Source organism: Xyrauchen texanus, chromosome 5 (assembly GCF_025860055.1).
Source record: "Xyrauchen texanus isolate HMW12.3.18 chromosome 5, RBS_HiC_50CHRs, whole genome shotgun sequence".
NCBI classification, from domain to species: Eukaryota; Metazoa; Chordata; class Actinopteri; order Cypriniformes; family Catostomidae; genus Xyrauchen; species Xyrauchen texanus.
In genome coordinates, this window is record NC_068280.1 from 31,868,727 (window position 1) to 31,885,841 (window position 17,115).

The following is a 17,115-nucleotide window of genomic DNA, read 5'->3' on the forward strand; positions in this document are numbered from 1 at the left end:
ACACTGTGAAAGAGACCCCACCACACACACAAACTCACAGTAATGTCACCTTAAAACACACAGATCAAACTCACTTTATTTATAGTTTCCTGAGAGCTCATTTCTGAAATGTAGGATGGCAGGGAATCGGAACATCTTATTGACCAATTGGTTAGCGCTTTCCTCATGAATATTAATGAGCCTTGCCCTGTCATCCTAACCTTATGTTATTGGAGTGAATTTTGCTCGCTTCAAAAGGGGAATGACAGTGCTACCCAGACCATATATCAACACGGCTCAATGAAGAGCGGCGCGAGTGCAGAGCAGGTGCAGTAATGTGCGGACTGGTCTCAACTAAACAGACTATTTTAAACGCGCTTGTGAACCAGTCAGTGAGATGTGCGGCGGAGATCATGAAACCCATTTGAATGCAGTACAGAATTGTCTGCTGCAAGTCCAAATGTCTCAGAGATGAAACTTGTTCAAAAAAAAAAAAAAAACAGCCCCCATATTAAAAACAGCACTGATAAAGAAAACAGGAGAAAACATCAATTAGAAGGCTTTTCAATTTGTACATCACAACGCTCTTTATATAGAAACCATATTACTAACCATGGTAGTGAGGAGCCATGCAAGGTTTTACCTATGGTTATCATGGTCTTATTACAAATAATTGTTAAACTATGGATGTTAGGGAACAACTGTGGTAATTTTTTTCATAACTGTTATGGACCAAGCCATCAGTTTTCCATCTGTATAAAATCTGTACTCCTGTAATGCTCTCTGATTGTATGAAAAAATATATGTTGTTTTATTTGCCTTCAGAAATTCCAAGACATAACAGTAGTTTAATCAGTAAGAGCCTGATGACAATAATCTGTAAAGAAGACCCAACTTAGTCACACTGTCAGAATATTTCAATTTAGTCATATAAAATAAAGTGTTCTTTTTCCCCACAGATGTTGCTGACATTAATATAATTTTCATCGGCATCCCAACCTCAAAATCAATGCTGTACTGTCAAATATGCATTTCATTGCACATAACATATATTATTTGCATGGGTGCTACTAAAGCAGGTGCCTGTGCCACATTTCCAATAGCTCCTTTAAGGGTACAAATAAATACTGATGTGACCCAGGCTAAAATTGAGTTTGACACTCCAGTTTTAAGCTACCGCAGCTGAAAAACATCCTAGGGGAAACACTGTGTTCTGTATTTATTTTGTAATTAAACAGCCAAGCTGTTTAACTATTGCACATGCTCCACAACTACATTCCCTTGGACAAGTATTGACAATGGAGGGGAGGATGCCACTAAAACACAATTTTACTTTTTATTTCAAACATAGAAGGTATCGTTATTCCAAAGAAAATATGTGTCTTGCAAGCATCAAAATGCTATGCTTGTTTCATGCTCACTTTAAGGATAGTCAATGTCCCAGAGCAAGTTGGAAACCAGTGTTTTCAGGACACCTAGGTGGTTTTCATACAGGGCACCTTTGCAGCTGTCTGAACAAGAGTGTGATTGCTCCAGGCGCCCCCTGCGGTGTTGGTCTGGTTTCAAACTAATTCAGATTCTGTTGAACCCTGGTGCTTTTCCGTCATCAACTTGCGTCATCACAAACGTGCACATGATGGAGAACACAACACGGGTCGCTGTATTTGTGTGTATTTTTTTATTTGGTGTTATTATGCACACCAGATTGAACAACTCTTGAGCCTCTGTGTGAGACATGCATGCACGCATAATTCAGCGATTGTACATGTCCAGGAGAAGGCGACTATATTTGATGTTTACAAACAATCTTTTTTCAGGAGACCGCTGTTATGAGCAATGTATTTGCAGTGCTGCTAATGTTCCCCTGCCACTTATGTTGGACATGTGTGTTTTTATACAACTGATGATGTCGTCATGCTTAAACTTCCTGAAAAAGTGTGGACCAGAGTTCCACTGCAACCAAGCTCAGACAACCTCCTACAGGTAGTCTCGGGTTCGGTACCATGGTCTGCAAAACAGCTTTTTAATTTATGTGAAACGTGCACTGTTTCAGACTAAACTGCCAGTGTGAAAGCGCCCTAAAAGCTACCCACACTCTCAGTTTTTTATAATCTCTAGCTTTTATTTAAAAAAAAAAAAGAAAAATATAAATAAAACTTGTCGCTGAAAAACATTGGAAATCTTGTACTTTCTTGCATTTGTTTTACATCTGCTTCCAACAGGACATACTGCATCCGGAAAGTATTCACAGCGCATCACTTTTTCCACATTTTGTTATGTTACAGCCTTTTTCCAAAATTGATTAAATTCATTATTTTCCACAAAATGATACAAAAAATACCCCATAATGTCAACGTGAAAGAAGTTTGTTTGAAATCTTTGCAATTTTTTTTTTTTTCACATACACATAATTATTCACATCCTTTGCCATGACACTCAAAATTGAGCTCAGGTGCATCTGGTTTCCACTGATCATCCTTGAGATGTTTCTACAACTTGATTGGAGTCCACCTGTGGTAAATTCAGTCGATTGGACATGATTTGGAAAGGCACACACCTGTCTATATAAGGTCAGATCACAAAGCAAGCCATGAAATCCAAGGGATTGTCTGTAGACCTCCAAGACAGGAGTGTATCGAGGCACAGATCTGGGGAAGGGTACAGAAATATTTTCTGCAGCATTGAAGGTCCCAATGAGCAAGGTGGCATCCATCATCCGTAAATGGAAGTTTGGAACCACCAAGACTCTTCCTTGAGCTGGCCGCCCAGCCAAACTGAGCATTCGGGGGAGAAGGGCCTTAGTCAGGGAGGTGACCAAGAACCCGATGGTCACTCAGACAGAGCTCAAGCATTTCTGTGGAGAGAGGAGAACCTTCCAGAAGAGCAACCATCTCTGCAGCACTCCACCAATCAGGCCTGTATGGTAGGACTTTCAGACCATGAAAAACAAAATTCTCTGCTCTGATGAAACAAAGATTGAACTGTTTGGCCTGAATAGCAAGCGTCATGTCTGGAGGAAACCAGGCACCGCTCATCACCTGGCTAATACCATCCCTACAGTGAAGCATGGTGGTGGCAGCATCATGCTTTGGGGATGTTTTTCAGCAGCAGGAACTGGGAGACTAGTCAGGATTGAGTGCAAGATGAATGCAACAATGTACAGAGACGTCCTTGATGAATACCTGCTCCAGAGCACTCTGGACCTCAGACTGGGTCAAAGGTTCATCTTCCAACAGGTCAACGACCCTAAGCACACAGCCAAGATAAAGGATTTGCTATGCCAGAGCCCAGACTTTAACCCGATTGAACATCTCTGGGGAGATCTGAAAATGGTTGTGCACCGATGCTCCCCATCCAATCAGATGGAACTTGAGAGGTCCTGCAAAGAAGAATGGGAGAAACTGCCCAAAAATAGGTGTGCCAAGCTTGTAGCGTCATACTCAAAAAGACATGAGGCTGTAATTGGTGCCAAAGGTGCTTCAAAGTATTGACCAAAGGCTGTGAATACTTGTGTACATGTTTTATATACACGCTGTGAATATTTTCCAGATGCACTGTACAAACATACCTAAAACACATAGCTACTCTCTGACCTGTGCTGTTTTTGGAGGATGATGACGTCTCTCTGTCAAGTTTGCTCTTCTTCTTCTTGGATGAGCCAGAGGGCTCAGAGGACGCTGGTCTCCTCTCTACTGCAGGAGTGGATAGAGCTCTTTTTTTGAAGAGCTCTCGCTCTCTCAGCAGAGCTGGATCCATCCTACACACAACACCAACAATACAGTCAATATACATTCAAATTACCACGGTCTTCCTCTCTGAACATATGCTTTTCAGAATTATATTATACATTTGCTTTTTTTTTTTTTTACAATTACATTATTAATTATGTTGTCACTAAAATAATCCTGCTATGTTACAGTTGGTCTGACAACTGTGTATGGTCAAGTACGGTCTGTGTATATTGCACTACGAACTAGTGCAATAAAAGCCAATTAATTCAAAATATAACCATATATCAGTGCACTATTAAACAAATAATTGAACATACAATGACAAGGCACACCATTGATTTACAAAGAGTAATACATGACATATCTGTGGATTGCAAGATCATTGGTAACAAGTTAATGTATCATTAATATTGCATATTCCTCTAGATGAGGTCTTTTATACAGATAGGAGAAATATTACGGGTTTAAAGAAGGGATTTAACGCAGACTGGATAATTAGTATTATCTTATCTTTAGACAGACACATGAAATTTTATATTTCAAACGACGCTGAATATAAACAAAAGCTCATACTAATCATAGCTAATACATAAATAAATGAGCCAGAAACATCTTACATCACAGCATGGAACACATCAACAAATTAATGTAATGACTCCGCGTTACCTGAATATGTCACTGCCTTCTCTCTCAGAGAGAAACAGTTCAGTTAAACCTTAAGAAAGACTTTCAGCGATCATACGTTGATTCAGCTGAAAGAGAAGCTTGTCAAACGATGCTAGCGATGCTAATGACTACATTACTTTCCGGCGGAAGCAGGTTGCTCTTCTTTGATTTTGATTGTGGTTCATGGTTCATGTGTAAGTTACACCATCTGCTGGAACAAATCAGTATTGCATATGTCGATCTTGTCGAATTTTAGAATTAAGTAATCTTTGTGCTAATACATTTAGGTATTAACTGGACGTATACATTGTTTTAAAATATATATGACTCGATCCGTAAAAATATTTGGAAAGTTTTGAACAACTCACCACAACCAAAACTGCAATTGTTCCTTTCATATCGTCCACTAGTGGGCACATGTGGTAATTTGTCTGCCAGTCACGCCGGTTGAGGACGAGGAACAGTATGGCAGAGGATTTAAAATTTTTTTTTTTTTTAGCTAAGTTCCAATATCTCTTGATTCACACTCCAGCCCAGTCGGTGGCGGTAATGCACCGTTAAGTTGGTTTGCCAACCGCCATAAAAAAACAAAAGAAGAAGAAGAAGAAGAAGAAGAAGAAGAAGAAGAAGAACAGTATGGCAGCAACAGATGCCTGTAAAGTGATTGTTTACGGAGGGAAGGGGGCTCTGGGATCAGCATGTGTGCAATACTTTAAAGCTAAAAACTGGGTGAGTTGCGGTACTGTTGTTGTCTCAACCCAAAAGACAACATGGAGCTTGCGTGGTTGCAATTATCAGCTTTTTAATGTGTCAGACATGTGCCTTGTGTCTTATTGTGATTAATGTTGCAAATGTAAATACTTGATCAAAGAAGACAGTGCCATGCATTTACCATTAAATATGTCTACAAATAATCAACAAGATGGCAATTTCAGTGCAGCTTGGTTTTTACAGTGGGTTGCTTCAATTGATCTTAATGCAAATGAAGATGCCAATGCCAACGTCACTGTTAAGATGACCGAATCCTTCACCGAGCAAGCCAGCCAGGTGCCAGACACTCTGTTTACAGAATACATTTTATTGTTGCCAGTTGTATCCAAATTGCAATGTCTGACGTAGCAGTTCTGATCATAATTTTATACACCACATTGCGGAATCTGCCAGATGTTTATCAGAGCGTCATAAAAAATAACACTGCCCTGATGAACCTATTTGAAATATACATATATTCCACAATACAAAATAATAACTGAAATTACACAAGTTATCCTGTTCAACAGTTTCCCGTGTGTTGTCTCCTTGAGCCTCAGTGACTGTTTATTGCCTTCTGTGATGAGTCGCTGGTTTGTTCTGTGCATTAAAGCTGCCCACTGTTTTTGAACAAAAGCCTCCTGGTCCTGTAAGTTCTTTTGGTTTCCTTGCACTCACTGCATGAATGAGTTATCCCCACATTGGCTTAGGTTGAGGTTGAACTTAGGCAACTGAGGTTGAACTTTGCTGCCCAGGACAATTATATACAATTATCATGGAAGGTTGCAAGCAGTCGAGGAGGCAAATCACTATATTAAAATCCAAGAGTAGATAATTTGTGTAATATGAGTTATTATTTAGGTTTTCTTTGGAATAAATATAAATGTCTAAATGTAAAATTATTTTTTGTAATCACTCTCAAAAGAACTATATAATACGAAATGTACAATCTGAATGTGATCAACTGTTGTGTGTTCGTTATCAGCATTATTTAATATTGGATTGGATTATTACATATCTGTCTTTCTCTTCCTACTTGTCAGGTGACAGCTGATGTTGGTGAGCTGTTAGGTGAAGGGAAGGTTGATGCCATCTTGTGTGTGGCTGGAGGCTGGGCAGGGGGCAGTGCCAAGGCCAAAAGTTAGTATACACACACACAAACACATAAACCATACATAACCCATGGTACATGAAACCTCTTCACTAATGGAACTGTAAAGTCAAAAATCAAGAAGATTTTTTCTATTTCTAACACAGGGTTCAATGTCCAAAGCTTCTTTGACACTAAAACATAACATTTTCAATTGTATAATCTGTGTATCAGCTCTGTATAAGAACGCTGATCTAATGTGGAAACAGAGTGTGTGGACTTCCATGATTTGCAGTCACCTAGCAACCAAACACCTGAGAGAGGGGGGTCTGCTTACACTGGCAGGGGCTAAAGCAGCACTGGGTCCGACAACAGGTATGCATGCTGGCATTTAATATCTGAAATTTTGAACCTCTGTTCTAAATACAAAAATACCCTTATGTCGTTCCAGAACACAAAAGGAGGAATTTTAAACAGTCTTTATTAGGGCTGTCGATACAATCAAATATCGATATATTGTGATATTTTATCCCATATTATAGTATCAATGCTTTATTTATATTCAACTATTTGTGTATTCATGTCCAGCATTTCAATAAAGAAAAAGCATGTCGTCTAAAATGTGCAAACTCAGAGCGGCGTTCCTTAGGGCAGTCAGAGACGCTTCTATGAGGAGCGTGAGAGACTGACACTGAGCCTTCAGAAGTCACAGTGCTCTCTCACGCATTTTCCACTTAATCATGATCTTTATTTAAATGATTTTGATGTTGATTCTTAAAATCCCTAGACCGCCCTTTTATTCTAAGTGTAAACCTCAACAATGCGAGTAAATCACTTGCATATGTGACTGAAATGTGTGTGATTAACCACTGCCTGGTCATTTCTCAGATTTCACTCACTAAGGATTGAGTAGTATAGTGTTTTACTCTTTCCGTGCATTGTGTGTCCAAAGACGAGATCCATGCAATCTATTTGTCGTTGAATAATGTCTCTTTCTAATGCCCTTTCTGTTCTTTATAGTAAACTATTGACAAAAACAACAAAATAAACATTTAATTATATTCACATATAGCATGAATGCAACAAACAACAAAACAAACACTTGTTCTACATATCAATATAAATACTTGTAAATAGTACAAATTACGCATGTAAACAACAAACATGTAACTATATATATATATATATTAGGAGTAAAGGAAGGCTTTCTTGGAAGAATCACAGCATTTTCTTGTTACCAGACTTTGCAAATTCTACGAGAGAAACGTGATCGATTCAAGGAATGCAAGAAACTCTTACATCAACGGAATTTAGCTATTGCAATGATGTTCGTGGTCAAATTGAGAATAGATACTAAGGATGACTGTAATACATTCACATGCCCACAGCAAGAATTGTCCTTCATAAAGTCAGTGGAGTAACTTTTTTTATGGTTCTCACGTTGCTGCCGAGTGGACTGACTGAACATTCACTTGACTGTTTGAGGAAACTAAGCACATTTTTGTTTCGTACGTTTGTTTGCGCACATGGACTGTTTGAGTTTAGAGTGATGGATGCCGGTTGGCGCTGTCGTGCGTGGGTTAAATCCCACGATTTTCATTTTTCTGTTTGTTTGGTTCAGGGGAAAGTTTGGGGTTTGATTGTTGTCTTTATAATTTTGATTTTGACACACAGTCTATTTTTCTAATATATCAATATGTCAGATGTTAATATGAGTGGAATGTGAATAGGTTGGGGCACCCCATAAAAAGGAAGCGTATTTCGTTTCTTAAATGTAAGAAATATGATTGTCTTTCTTCAAGAAAAATATATTTTGAACCCATCTGGTAGGGACAATACATTTTTTCATCAGTCCATAAGATTTATTCTAGAAATTTGTATTTGTATATATATATATATATATATATATATATATATATATAAGTCTCTCATTTCATCTGATTGCTCAATTGGAAACATTTTAGTCTCATTTCTTTTATGGAGAAATAAATCATATTGTTGGTGCTTTAATGTATCCCTTTTGCAAAATCCTGAATTCCAACAAAAGCTGAAGGCTGAAATCATTGTTTATATGGAGGCCAACTGGTCCTCAGTATCCTCTGTGGGCGTGGCTTGGGAGTCTCTTAAGGTGGTTCTTAGGGGCCGAATCATACAGTATGCCTCATTCATCAAAAAATCCAAAGCACGAGAACTCATGGAGTTGGAAGGGAATATTAAAAGTGCAGTGGCTTGGCTGAAGTGCCGAATGTTGTCTGATGAATTGACCCTATTGAAATACAGATATAATACTATTTTGTTGCAGAAGGTGCAGTTTTGGCTATTCAGGGCAAGAGAGTCACACTGAGTCAGGAGACAAAGCAGTGAAGATTTTGGCTAGATATATAAAGCAGAGAGAGTCTTTTTCTACCATTCTCTCAGTGAAATCTATTGGTGGTGACATATTTACGTCAACCATTAATATTAATAATGCTTAATCTTGATCTCTATAGTTCCACGTTTTCGTATACTAGAAACTTTGTGGAACCATTATAACTTTCTATACTGATGACTAGGCAAAAAATTCTCTTGATTCTGAGATAACCTTGGATGAGCTTGGTGAGGCTCCGGTGCCAGATGGCTTTACCGCTGAAGTTTTTAGATCTTATGCTACAGAACTGGCTCCACTTTTGTTAGAAGTTTATATGAAAACATTAAAGAATGGAATGCGTCCTCCAACCGTGACACAAGTCCCGATCAGTCTGTTTCTTAAAAAGTAGAAAGCAAGAGCGTGTAAGAGTTACCATCCAATTTCCTTGATACATATAGACGTTAAAATATTGTCAATTTTTGGCTAACCTGTTAAGTAATGTTATGACATCTCTTATACATATAGATCTGGTGGAGTTTATTTCGGGCAGTAGCTCTTCCGATAACATTAGGTGTGTCATCGATATAGTGTGGTCAGTGGTGAATGATCAGACTGTGGTCGCTGCCATCTCACTTGACGATGAAAAGGTGTTTGATATGGTAGAATGGGATTATCTTTTTAAGGTTTGGGAAATATACGGATTAGGGAATTAAGTTACTATATAGACAACCGGTAGCGGAGGTACAAACAAATGTATTAATTTCAGATTATTTTACTCTGGATAGGGGCACTCGGCATGGTTATTAAACCTTTCTCCATTATTGTTCTGTCTTGCCCTGGAACCATTAGCAGGTGCGATAAGAAGGGAGGATGATTTTCCAGGGTTGGTGGCGGGAGGTGTGGCGCATAAGCTTTTGATTTACGCAGATAATATTTTATTATTCCTCTCCGACCCCATTATATCTATGCCTCCACAAAATTATTAATTTATTTTCTAAGTTCTCAGGATACAAATTTGTCTCTGACAGGAAACTCTTGCCCCTATTTTTCCATTGCAAAGCCTTTCTATTAAACTAACCGGAGAATTAAGTTACACCCTGTTATCTTGCATTTGCACTTGGTATGGACAAAAGTGTTTAATTCAGACATTTATATGCCTTGAGCATATGGCTGAAACCAGAATTATGTATTAATAAATCCCCTTTCTGCTGGTCAAAGTGGATTGTGAAGGAGGTTAATACACTCAGTGGAGTGGAGTCTTGAGATCCTTTGAATATATGGTTCAACATTTTAGGGCCTCAGTTCTTTAGGTATTTACAGCTGCACCACCTGATCTGTACTTTTTCGGGAGTAGCATACACCATCCTAAAGCAGCAGATACTCTGGGAGTGGTGATTACTGTTTTTGGAAAAGGTCATGATGCATCAGTGTATTACTCCCTAATAATTCAGAGTCTGGCGGACGGAGCTTCAACTTCTCTCAAGAGATTATGGGAGAAAGATTTAAACTTGGTATTAGAAGAGGTAGTGTGGGCTAGGATTTCAAAAAGCATCAAGTCTACATCTAGAGATGCAAGGGTGCATCTGATGCAATTTAAGATGATTCTATTGGACCCTCTCTAGATTGTATAGACTTGGTCTTAAAGACACATCCACCTGCTGGTGATGCCAATAAGAAGTCGGGACACAACCCATGTTTTTTGGTGGTGTGTTAAGATACAAGAATTTTGTTTGAGGGTTCAGAGCTTTATGTGTGACATATCGGCCACTCAATTTAAATTTTCCCCCAGACTCTGTATATTAGGCGATGGGGCGGTCATTAATATAGGGTATAGGCATTTAAAAAGTTGGGTCCTAGCTGGAGTTATGATCAGCAGAAGGATCATTCTCCAGGGATGGAAGTTGGCTTGAGCACCCTCATTTCAGGAGTGGTGCAAAGAGATGGGCAGGGTGGCGGCATTCGAGGAGGTAGTTTATAGAAGGCTGGGAAAATGGTATTTGTTTAACAGAAAGTGGTGTAGATATTTGGCTTTTTTGGGAGGGGTAGTGGAGAGGCATTTGTAGTTTAAATGTGTATGTACACTCACCTAAAGGATTATTAGGAACACCATACTAATACTGTGTTTGACCCCCTTTTGCCTTCAGAACTGCCTTAATTCTATGTGGCATTGATTCAACAAGGTGCTGAAACATTAGAAATGTTGGCCCATATTGATAGGATAGCATCTTGCAGTTGATGGAGAGTGGTAGGGTTGCACATCCAGGGCACGAAGCTCCCGTTCCACCACATCCCAAAGATGCTCTATTGGGTTGAGATCTGGTGACTGTGGGGGCCATTTTGGTACAGTGAACTCATTGTCATGTTCAAGAAACCAGTTTGAAATGATTCGAGCTTTGTGACATGGTGCATTATCCTGCTGGAAGTAGCCATCAGAGGATGGGTACATGGTGGCCATAAAGGGATGGACATGGTCAGAAACAATGCTCAGGTAGGCCGTGGCATTTAAACGATGCCCAATTGGCACTAAGGGGCCTAAAGTGTGCTAAGAAAACATCCCCCACACCATTACACCACCACCACCAGCCTGCACAGTGGTAACAAGGCATGATGGATCCATGTTCTCATTCTGTTTACGCCAAATTCTGACTCTACCATCTGAATATCTCAACAGAAATCGAGACTCATCAGACCAGGCAACATTTTTCCAGTCTTCAACTGTCCAATTTTGGTGAGCTCTTGCAAATTGTTACCTCTTTTTCCTATTTGTAGTGGAGATGAGTGGTACCCGGTGGGGTCTTCTGCTGTTGTAGCCCATCCGCCTCAAGGTTGTGCGTGTTGTGGCTTCACAAATGCTTTGCTGCATACCTCGGTTGTAACGAGTGGTTATTTCAGGCAAAGTTGCTCTTCTATCAGCTTGAATCAGTCGGCCCATTCTCCTCTGACCTCTAGCATCAACAAGGCATTTTCAGCCCACAGGACTGCCGCATACTGGATGTTTTTCCTTTTCACACCATTCTTTGTAAACCCTAGAAATGGTTGTGCGTGAAAATCCCAGTAACTGAGCAGATTGTGAAATACTCAGACCGGCCCGTCTGGCACCAACAACCATGTCACGCTCAAAATTGCTTAAATCACCTTTCTTTCCCATTCTGACATTCAGTTTGGAGTTCAGGAGATTGTCTTGACCAGGACCACACCCCTAAATGCATTGAAGCAACTGCCATGTGATTGGTTGATTAGATAATTGCATTAATGAGAAATTGAACAGATGTTCCTAATAATCCTTTAGGTGAGAGTATATTCTTATTTTTTTTTTAAAGTAAGTTTATGTTTTTTATATATATATATTTTTTATGTTCCAATTATTTATGACCACTGTAGTGGGTGTTTGTGTTGGGTGGGGAATGTTCAGGGGGAGGGGCTTAATGTACATAATTTGAATCCAGATTTTATGTTATGTTTATTTATTTTATGAATGGAATCAATACAAATTTTAATAACAAAAAAATTGTGTTGCATCAGGTTATATGTCTATAACTTTTTGTCATGAGGTAGCAGTACTAAATTAAAAACTAAATCCACTCTGCGCCATAGCCAACAATTCTCCTTTTGTGTATGATGGAAAAAACAGCATACGGTTTTGGATGGACAGGCTTACAATAAATTATCCCTCTATCTCTCTCTTTCTGTTTTTTTTTCTCTCTCTCTCTCTCTCTCTCTCTCTCTCTCATTGTAGGATACATTGGTTATGGTATGGCTAAGGCAGCAGTACATCAGTTGTGTCAGAGTCTGAGTGGGGCAGATAGTGGTCTTCCCCCAGGATCTGCTGCAATTGCAATACTTCCGTAAGTGACTAACATTATGCTACATGCAACTGATTTACTTGCATTCAAATCCTTCTGTTTTGTTGCTAAGTTTAATGATGACCAATATTTAACACTTGTAGAGTAACTTTAGACACGCCCATGAACAGGAAGTTCATGCCAGATGGTGATGTCACTTCCTGGACACCGCTAGAGTACATAACCGAGTGAGTGTGCATACGAGTGGCTCTTATTATTATATGTATTATTATGTAAGGTGGTTGTGTGCAGTGCTGTGCATGTGGACAGTGCAGTGATGAGCTTTCTGCATTCTAGGCTGTTCTACAAGTGGACTACAGGAGAGGACAGACCTCCTTCAGGTACTTTGATGCAGCTCATTACAGCGGGCGGAAAGACGGAAGCTACACAATTGTTATAATCAATATAATGTGCGTGCAATCAAAACATTCAAGCCAATTACCATTTACAGTCATTACTTTAGTTCTACTTCATCTTAATGCCTTATTGTTTACTTGTAAATGCCATGTCCACAAATACTGTACATTCTGTCCCTTATAAATACGGTAAATACATATAAATGTTGAACAGATTGTTTGAAACACGTGATAAATAACAATGAAACTAATTGTTTTACTCTGATTTCTTTTTTACACCTACTTCAATCCAATGTCCTTTTGCCAATCACACTGACTGTTTCTCACCATTGGAGGGCGCTGATGGTTAATTTAATAATTCAAAAATGTGACCATGGCATGTACAGCCTGGAATAGTGAGTCAGCGTTGAGAAATGCTGCATTCTAAAAGTAATGTAGCATTTTAGGTTGACTATTAAACGTTCATTTTCAGATGGCTCAGTATGAGCCCTGTTTTCTGTTTGTGAATTGGGCTTTATTGTAACAAAGTATCCTAAGTAGAATAAGTTGTTACAGAAATTAGCTTGAAAAGTGAGTTTTCATAAAATAAGTCTTTAATTGTGAGTTATTTAGATTAAATGGGAAAAGGTAATTGGATTCTAGAAATTAGAAAGCCACTAGAAAATATCAATCACCTAACAACATAAAGAAATATGCGTTATTTATAGACTAACTATATAAAATGATTTCCACATTATTAGAACACTACCCGACAAATACACTATTGTAATCCCCCATTATTGTAATACATATTATTAATTTTTCAGTATTTCCAAAATAATAAAATTGCCATTTTTAACACAAACACCAACAGTACATAAAGTGTAAAACTGGTAATTGGTAAGGGCTTTCTCTTTTTAGCATTTTAAACCGTCTTCAACACTTGCCTGACAACATTGTTGAGTTCCCACTAAGTCACTGTACAAATGACATGTACAGAGATGCCTGTTGCATTGCATACTGTCATATCATGAGAAAATATTTATATTTCATTAAATTTATTATTCTAGGAAGGAATTTTTTGTGTAAGTATGTTTTTAATTGAAATATAATGTGTGCTTTTGAATGTGAATTAAAGCGTCTTTACACAACCAAGTTAAAGCTGCTGTGAGCCTGCTCAACATTTTTTAAAAAGATGCATAAAAGCCAGACAAAATAATGCCTGCTCTGACCCACCTCAGCGCCTAGTATCAAAAGCAGTTATGCTGCTTTGGTTCTGTGTAACTAAAATGCAGCATCTGAGCAGCTTTAAATTTTGTTGTAGTCATTGTAGAGCATATATTACATAATTTATGGTTTCATATTTAAAAGAATCATATCTTTTTATATTTCACATATCACTTCAGGTACAGTTTATTTGCAGTGTAAAGATGGCTGTAAATGTGTCCTCATGCAGGAGACACTTCTTTAAATCTTATTATTCATTAATATTAATATTCAGTTTGACAGCCAGGATTTGGTTCATGGCCAGAATGAACAAGACATAGCTGTAAATGTATGGCCTTGTAGTTTTTAGAATTATTTTTAAAAAGTCACAAATCAGTGAAAAGAGTCAGAGACTGTTGAGTGGCATAAAACGGGAGGTCAACAAGGAGATAATTATGCTTTCAGATGATAGCTTGACCTCTGTGTATAAAATGCCTCTGTCTCTGCAATCATCCCTCTGTACATTGCTTTAATGTACATACATTGATGACTTCTCACTCTTATTGCTGCCTTGGCATATGATGTGTTAGGATACAGTGTCAAGATGTTACATGAGTATTAGGTGAGTGCCTTTAAAGCAGAACGCCCATTCTACCTCATTCAGTCCTACGGAATTAAGATCTAAAGACTGCACTGAAGTTACTGTCATGTCTGTGGAACCAGCATGAGATGATGTTCACGTGCTGGAATTGTGCATCTGAATAGCGTGGCCATAAACTGATGTACATGATCAGCAACAGTAATATAGTATTTAAATGATGTTCAAGTTGACCAAAAAAACAACAACAAAAATAAACATTAAATTGCTATTCAAAACAATTTGAATAAAGCCTTTTAACCAAAAAATTTAGAAGAAAAGAAAAGAGGTATACTGTTTTGTCACAAATTTTATTATTGAGTCTTCATGAGTGACTCAGAAAATCCATATCTAATTGGGAATCTCTTGGAGATTCTTGAAAATAATGCTATATATAGTAAGAATAAGCATAAAATAGCTTTACCTATTTGTTTGGATGCTAGCACATTGGAGTCTGTTAAAAACTGTTAAAAAAAATAGCTTGTCATAGCAGAAAACACCATATCACACCAGATTTCTTCTTTTTGCCTTACATTACATAATAATATTGATGTTGTGTCTGCTGTGTTCAAAAATGCCTTTTAGCTACAATAAGTGGAGATAAAACACATGTGGTTTTCTGTTGCTTTAATCCATCTGCTACACACTTCAATCAAATGTGGGATTAAAGATGCACATCCACACCTTTTAAGATGTGATGAGTAATTAAAAGTCCTGTAATTCCTGAAATTGAATTTCTGTGAAGTTTTATTATAAGCTGTTTTTCCCTGGATTGTTTTGGGTTGTTCTCCGTAAACTCTATAGTTCTCAGACAGTAGCTGCATAGCAGCATATGGTTATCTTAGTTTAGCATAATAAATTGCATTAATGGTTATTCTCAGTTCATTGCCTCAATATTGTTATTTCCATCTGGAGATTTGTGGGGGTTTTAAATAATTAACAGTTGTGAGAGAGAGTTCTATTTGGATTAAAACGTCACACATGAATGTAACATCTCACACATCTAACCTGAATTTTATTAAGTCTAAAAGAGGATGTTGTACTGCTATAAAATATACTTTTTTAATTCTTAATTTATGAGTTCAATCAATTATTTATTTATTAAGTTATCATACTATTTCTGTCTTGCTGCATTTTGCACATGAGACATGGGGGTGAAGCTAAGTTCTAATGCAATTGTTTTAATGTAATTTTTATAAAATGTAATATTAATAATACACTATGATTCATTTGTGAATTCTATGGTTGAATTATTATAGAAAGATTATTTAATAATTTCAATGACAGGATGTCATTGTATCGCAGCAACTAACGAGACAAACTGGGAAAAGATTTTGGTCGCTTCTCTCTCTCTCTCTGTGCCTGTTATCAGGCAGGGCAGCCCATAATTTCAGAGCTGAAAGAAGGAGGTCACTGAGTTGAGGTTGCTACGGCAACATCACATCTAAAGAATAGTGAATGGTAGGAGCATCCAGCAAGCAGAGCTTGAGTTGTGTTTGTTAGTATGGAACCATGCTTCCTCCTTTCATTTTTATTTATTTTTCACTCTTTACTCATCTTTTCTATATTCATCTTTAAATAATCAGGCTTTAGCTGTTTAGAATCAGTTAAAAACCTAAAGGGTGCTTTTCTGTTTGTCAGTTAATGGCAACCTGGATAAGATTGCAATTTTAACACCACTTCTTAAATGATCACTCATTGTTATACAGACCTACAATGCAAATGACAAGAATTGTGACTTTAAATGCATTCATCAAAAAAAGAACGAAAAAAAGCACTATTTAAAATACAATTTTGGAAATGTATTCCACAACACAGTATGAGTGTGAGGTGTGTTGTCACTATGGCTTGTAATGTAGGAGGTCTGGAGACGTAAAGATTGTAGGAACTCAACACAGTTTTAATGTGAAACTCAAAAGATACAAGAGACTGCGAACAAGAATATACACAGAGATTAACAAGGATAACAATGTTAATTGACTAGACACACCTGGCAAACAAATGACAAGGGAAACAGGAAAAAATGGCAGGACTGGTGAATGGCGGCACTGGTGGAATGCAATGAGGTTTGGGCAGATCAGGAGACCCCGGTGGATCCAGTGCACCAGGGGAATCAGAAGAGAACAAGGGCAAGGTGACTGGGGACCCCGGCAGGGTCAAGACAGCTCAGGAATTTTGCATGGGCACGGCAACAGGGGTCTCTAGTCAAGGAGGCTGGGGACTCCTGCAGGGACATAGCGGCTGGGGACTTCGGCAGGGTCACAGCAACAGGGGACTCCGGCGAAAGCATGGCAACAGGGGACTCCGGTGAGGGCACAGCAACAGGGGACTCCTGCAGGTTCAATGTGGCTGGGGACTCCAGCAAGGGCACGGCAACAGGGGACCCTGGCAAGGTCATGGCAACAGGGGTTCCCGGCAATGTCAAGTCAACAGTACACACTGGCAATGAACCAGGAACCTCTGAGACCACCGAAGCTAGAATCACTGGGATGACCGTGACTGAAACCACCATGGCTGGGACTTCCGGGACCA

General features: G+C 38.5%; 2 protein-coding genes across 3 annotated transcripts in view; one reads left to right on the forward strand and one right to left on the reverse strand.

The window, feature by feature from the left end:
* Positions 1–4,522, reverse strand: part of gtf2e2 (general transcription factor IIE, polypeptide 2, beta) — a 31,275-nt gene extending 26,753 nt beyond the window's left edge. The window contains exons 1-2 of the mRNA XM_052127555.1: positions 4,377–4,522; positions 3,573–3,736 (exon numbers count right to left, since the gene is read on the reverse strand). Coding sequence (XP_051983515.1) covers positions 3,573–3,735 — 163 coding nt within the window. The 5' untranslated portion in view covers position 3,736; positions 4,377–4,522. The remainder of the gene's footprint in view (positions 1–3,572; positions 3,737–4,376) is intronic.
* Positions 4,523–4,974: 452 nt separating this feature from the next.
* qdprb.1 (quinoid dihydropteridine reductase b, tandem duplicate 1) lies at positions 4,975–14,583 on the forward strand. 2 transcript variants are annotated; one of them, XM_052127556.1, is made up of 7 exons: positions 4,975–5,105; positions 5,331–5,423; positions 6,170–6,266; positions 6,451–6,591; positions 12,300–12,408; positions 12,510–12,593; positions 12,703–14,575. In XM_052127556.1, exons 1-7 carry the CDS (start codon positions 5,013–5,015, stop codon positions 12,803–12,805), a joined length of 720 nt encoding a protein of 239 aa, XP_051983516.1. In that variant the 5' UTR covers positions 4,975–5,012; the 3' UTR covers positions 12,806–14,575. The 2 variants fall into 2 exon arrangements, with proteins under 2 accessions (XP_051983516.1, XP_051983517.1); XM_052127557.1 differs by lacking the exon at positions 5,331–5,423 and having other exon boundaries at positions 4,990–5,105; positions 12,703–14,583.
* Positions 14,584–17,115: the final 2,532 nt, after the last annotated feature.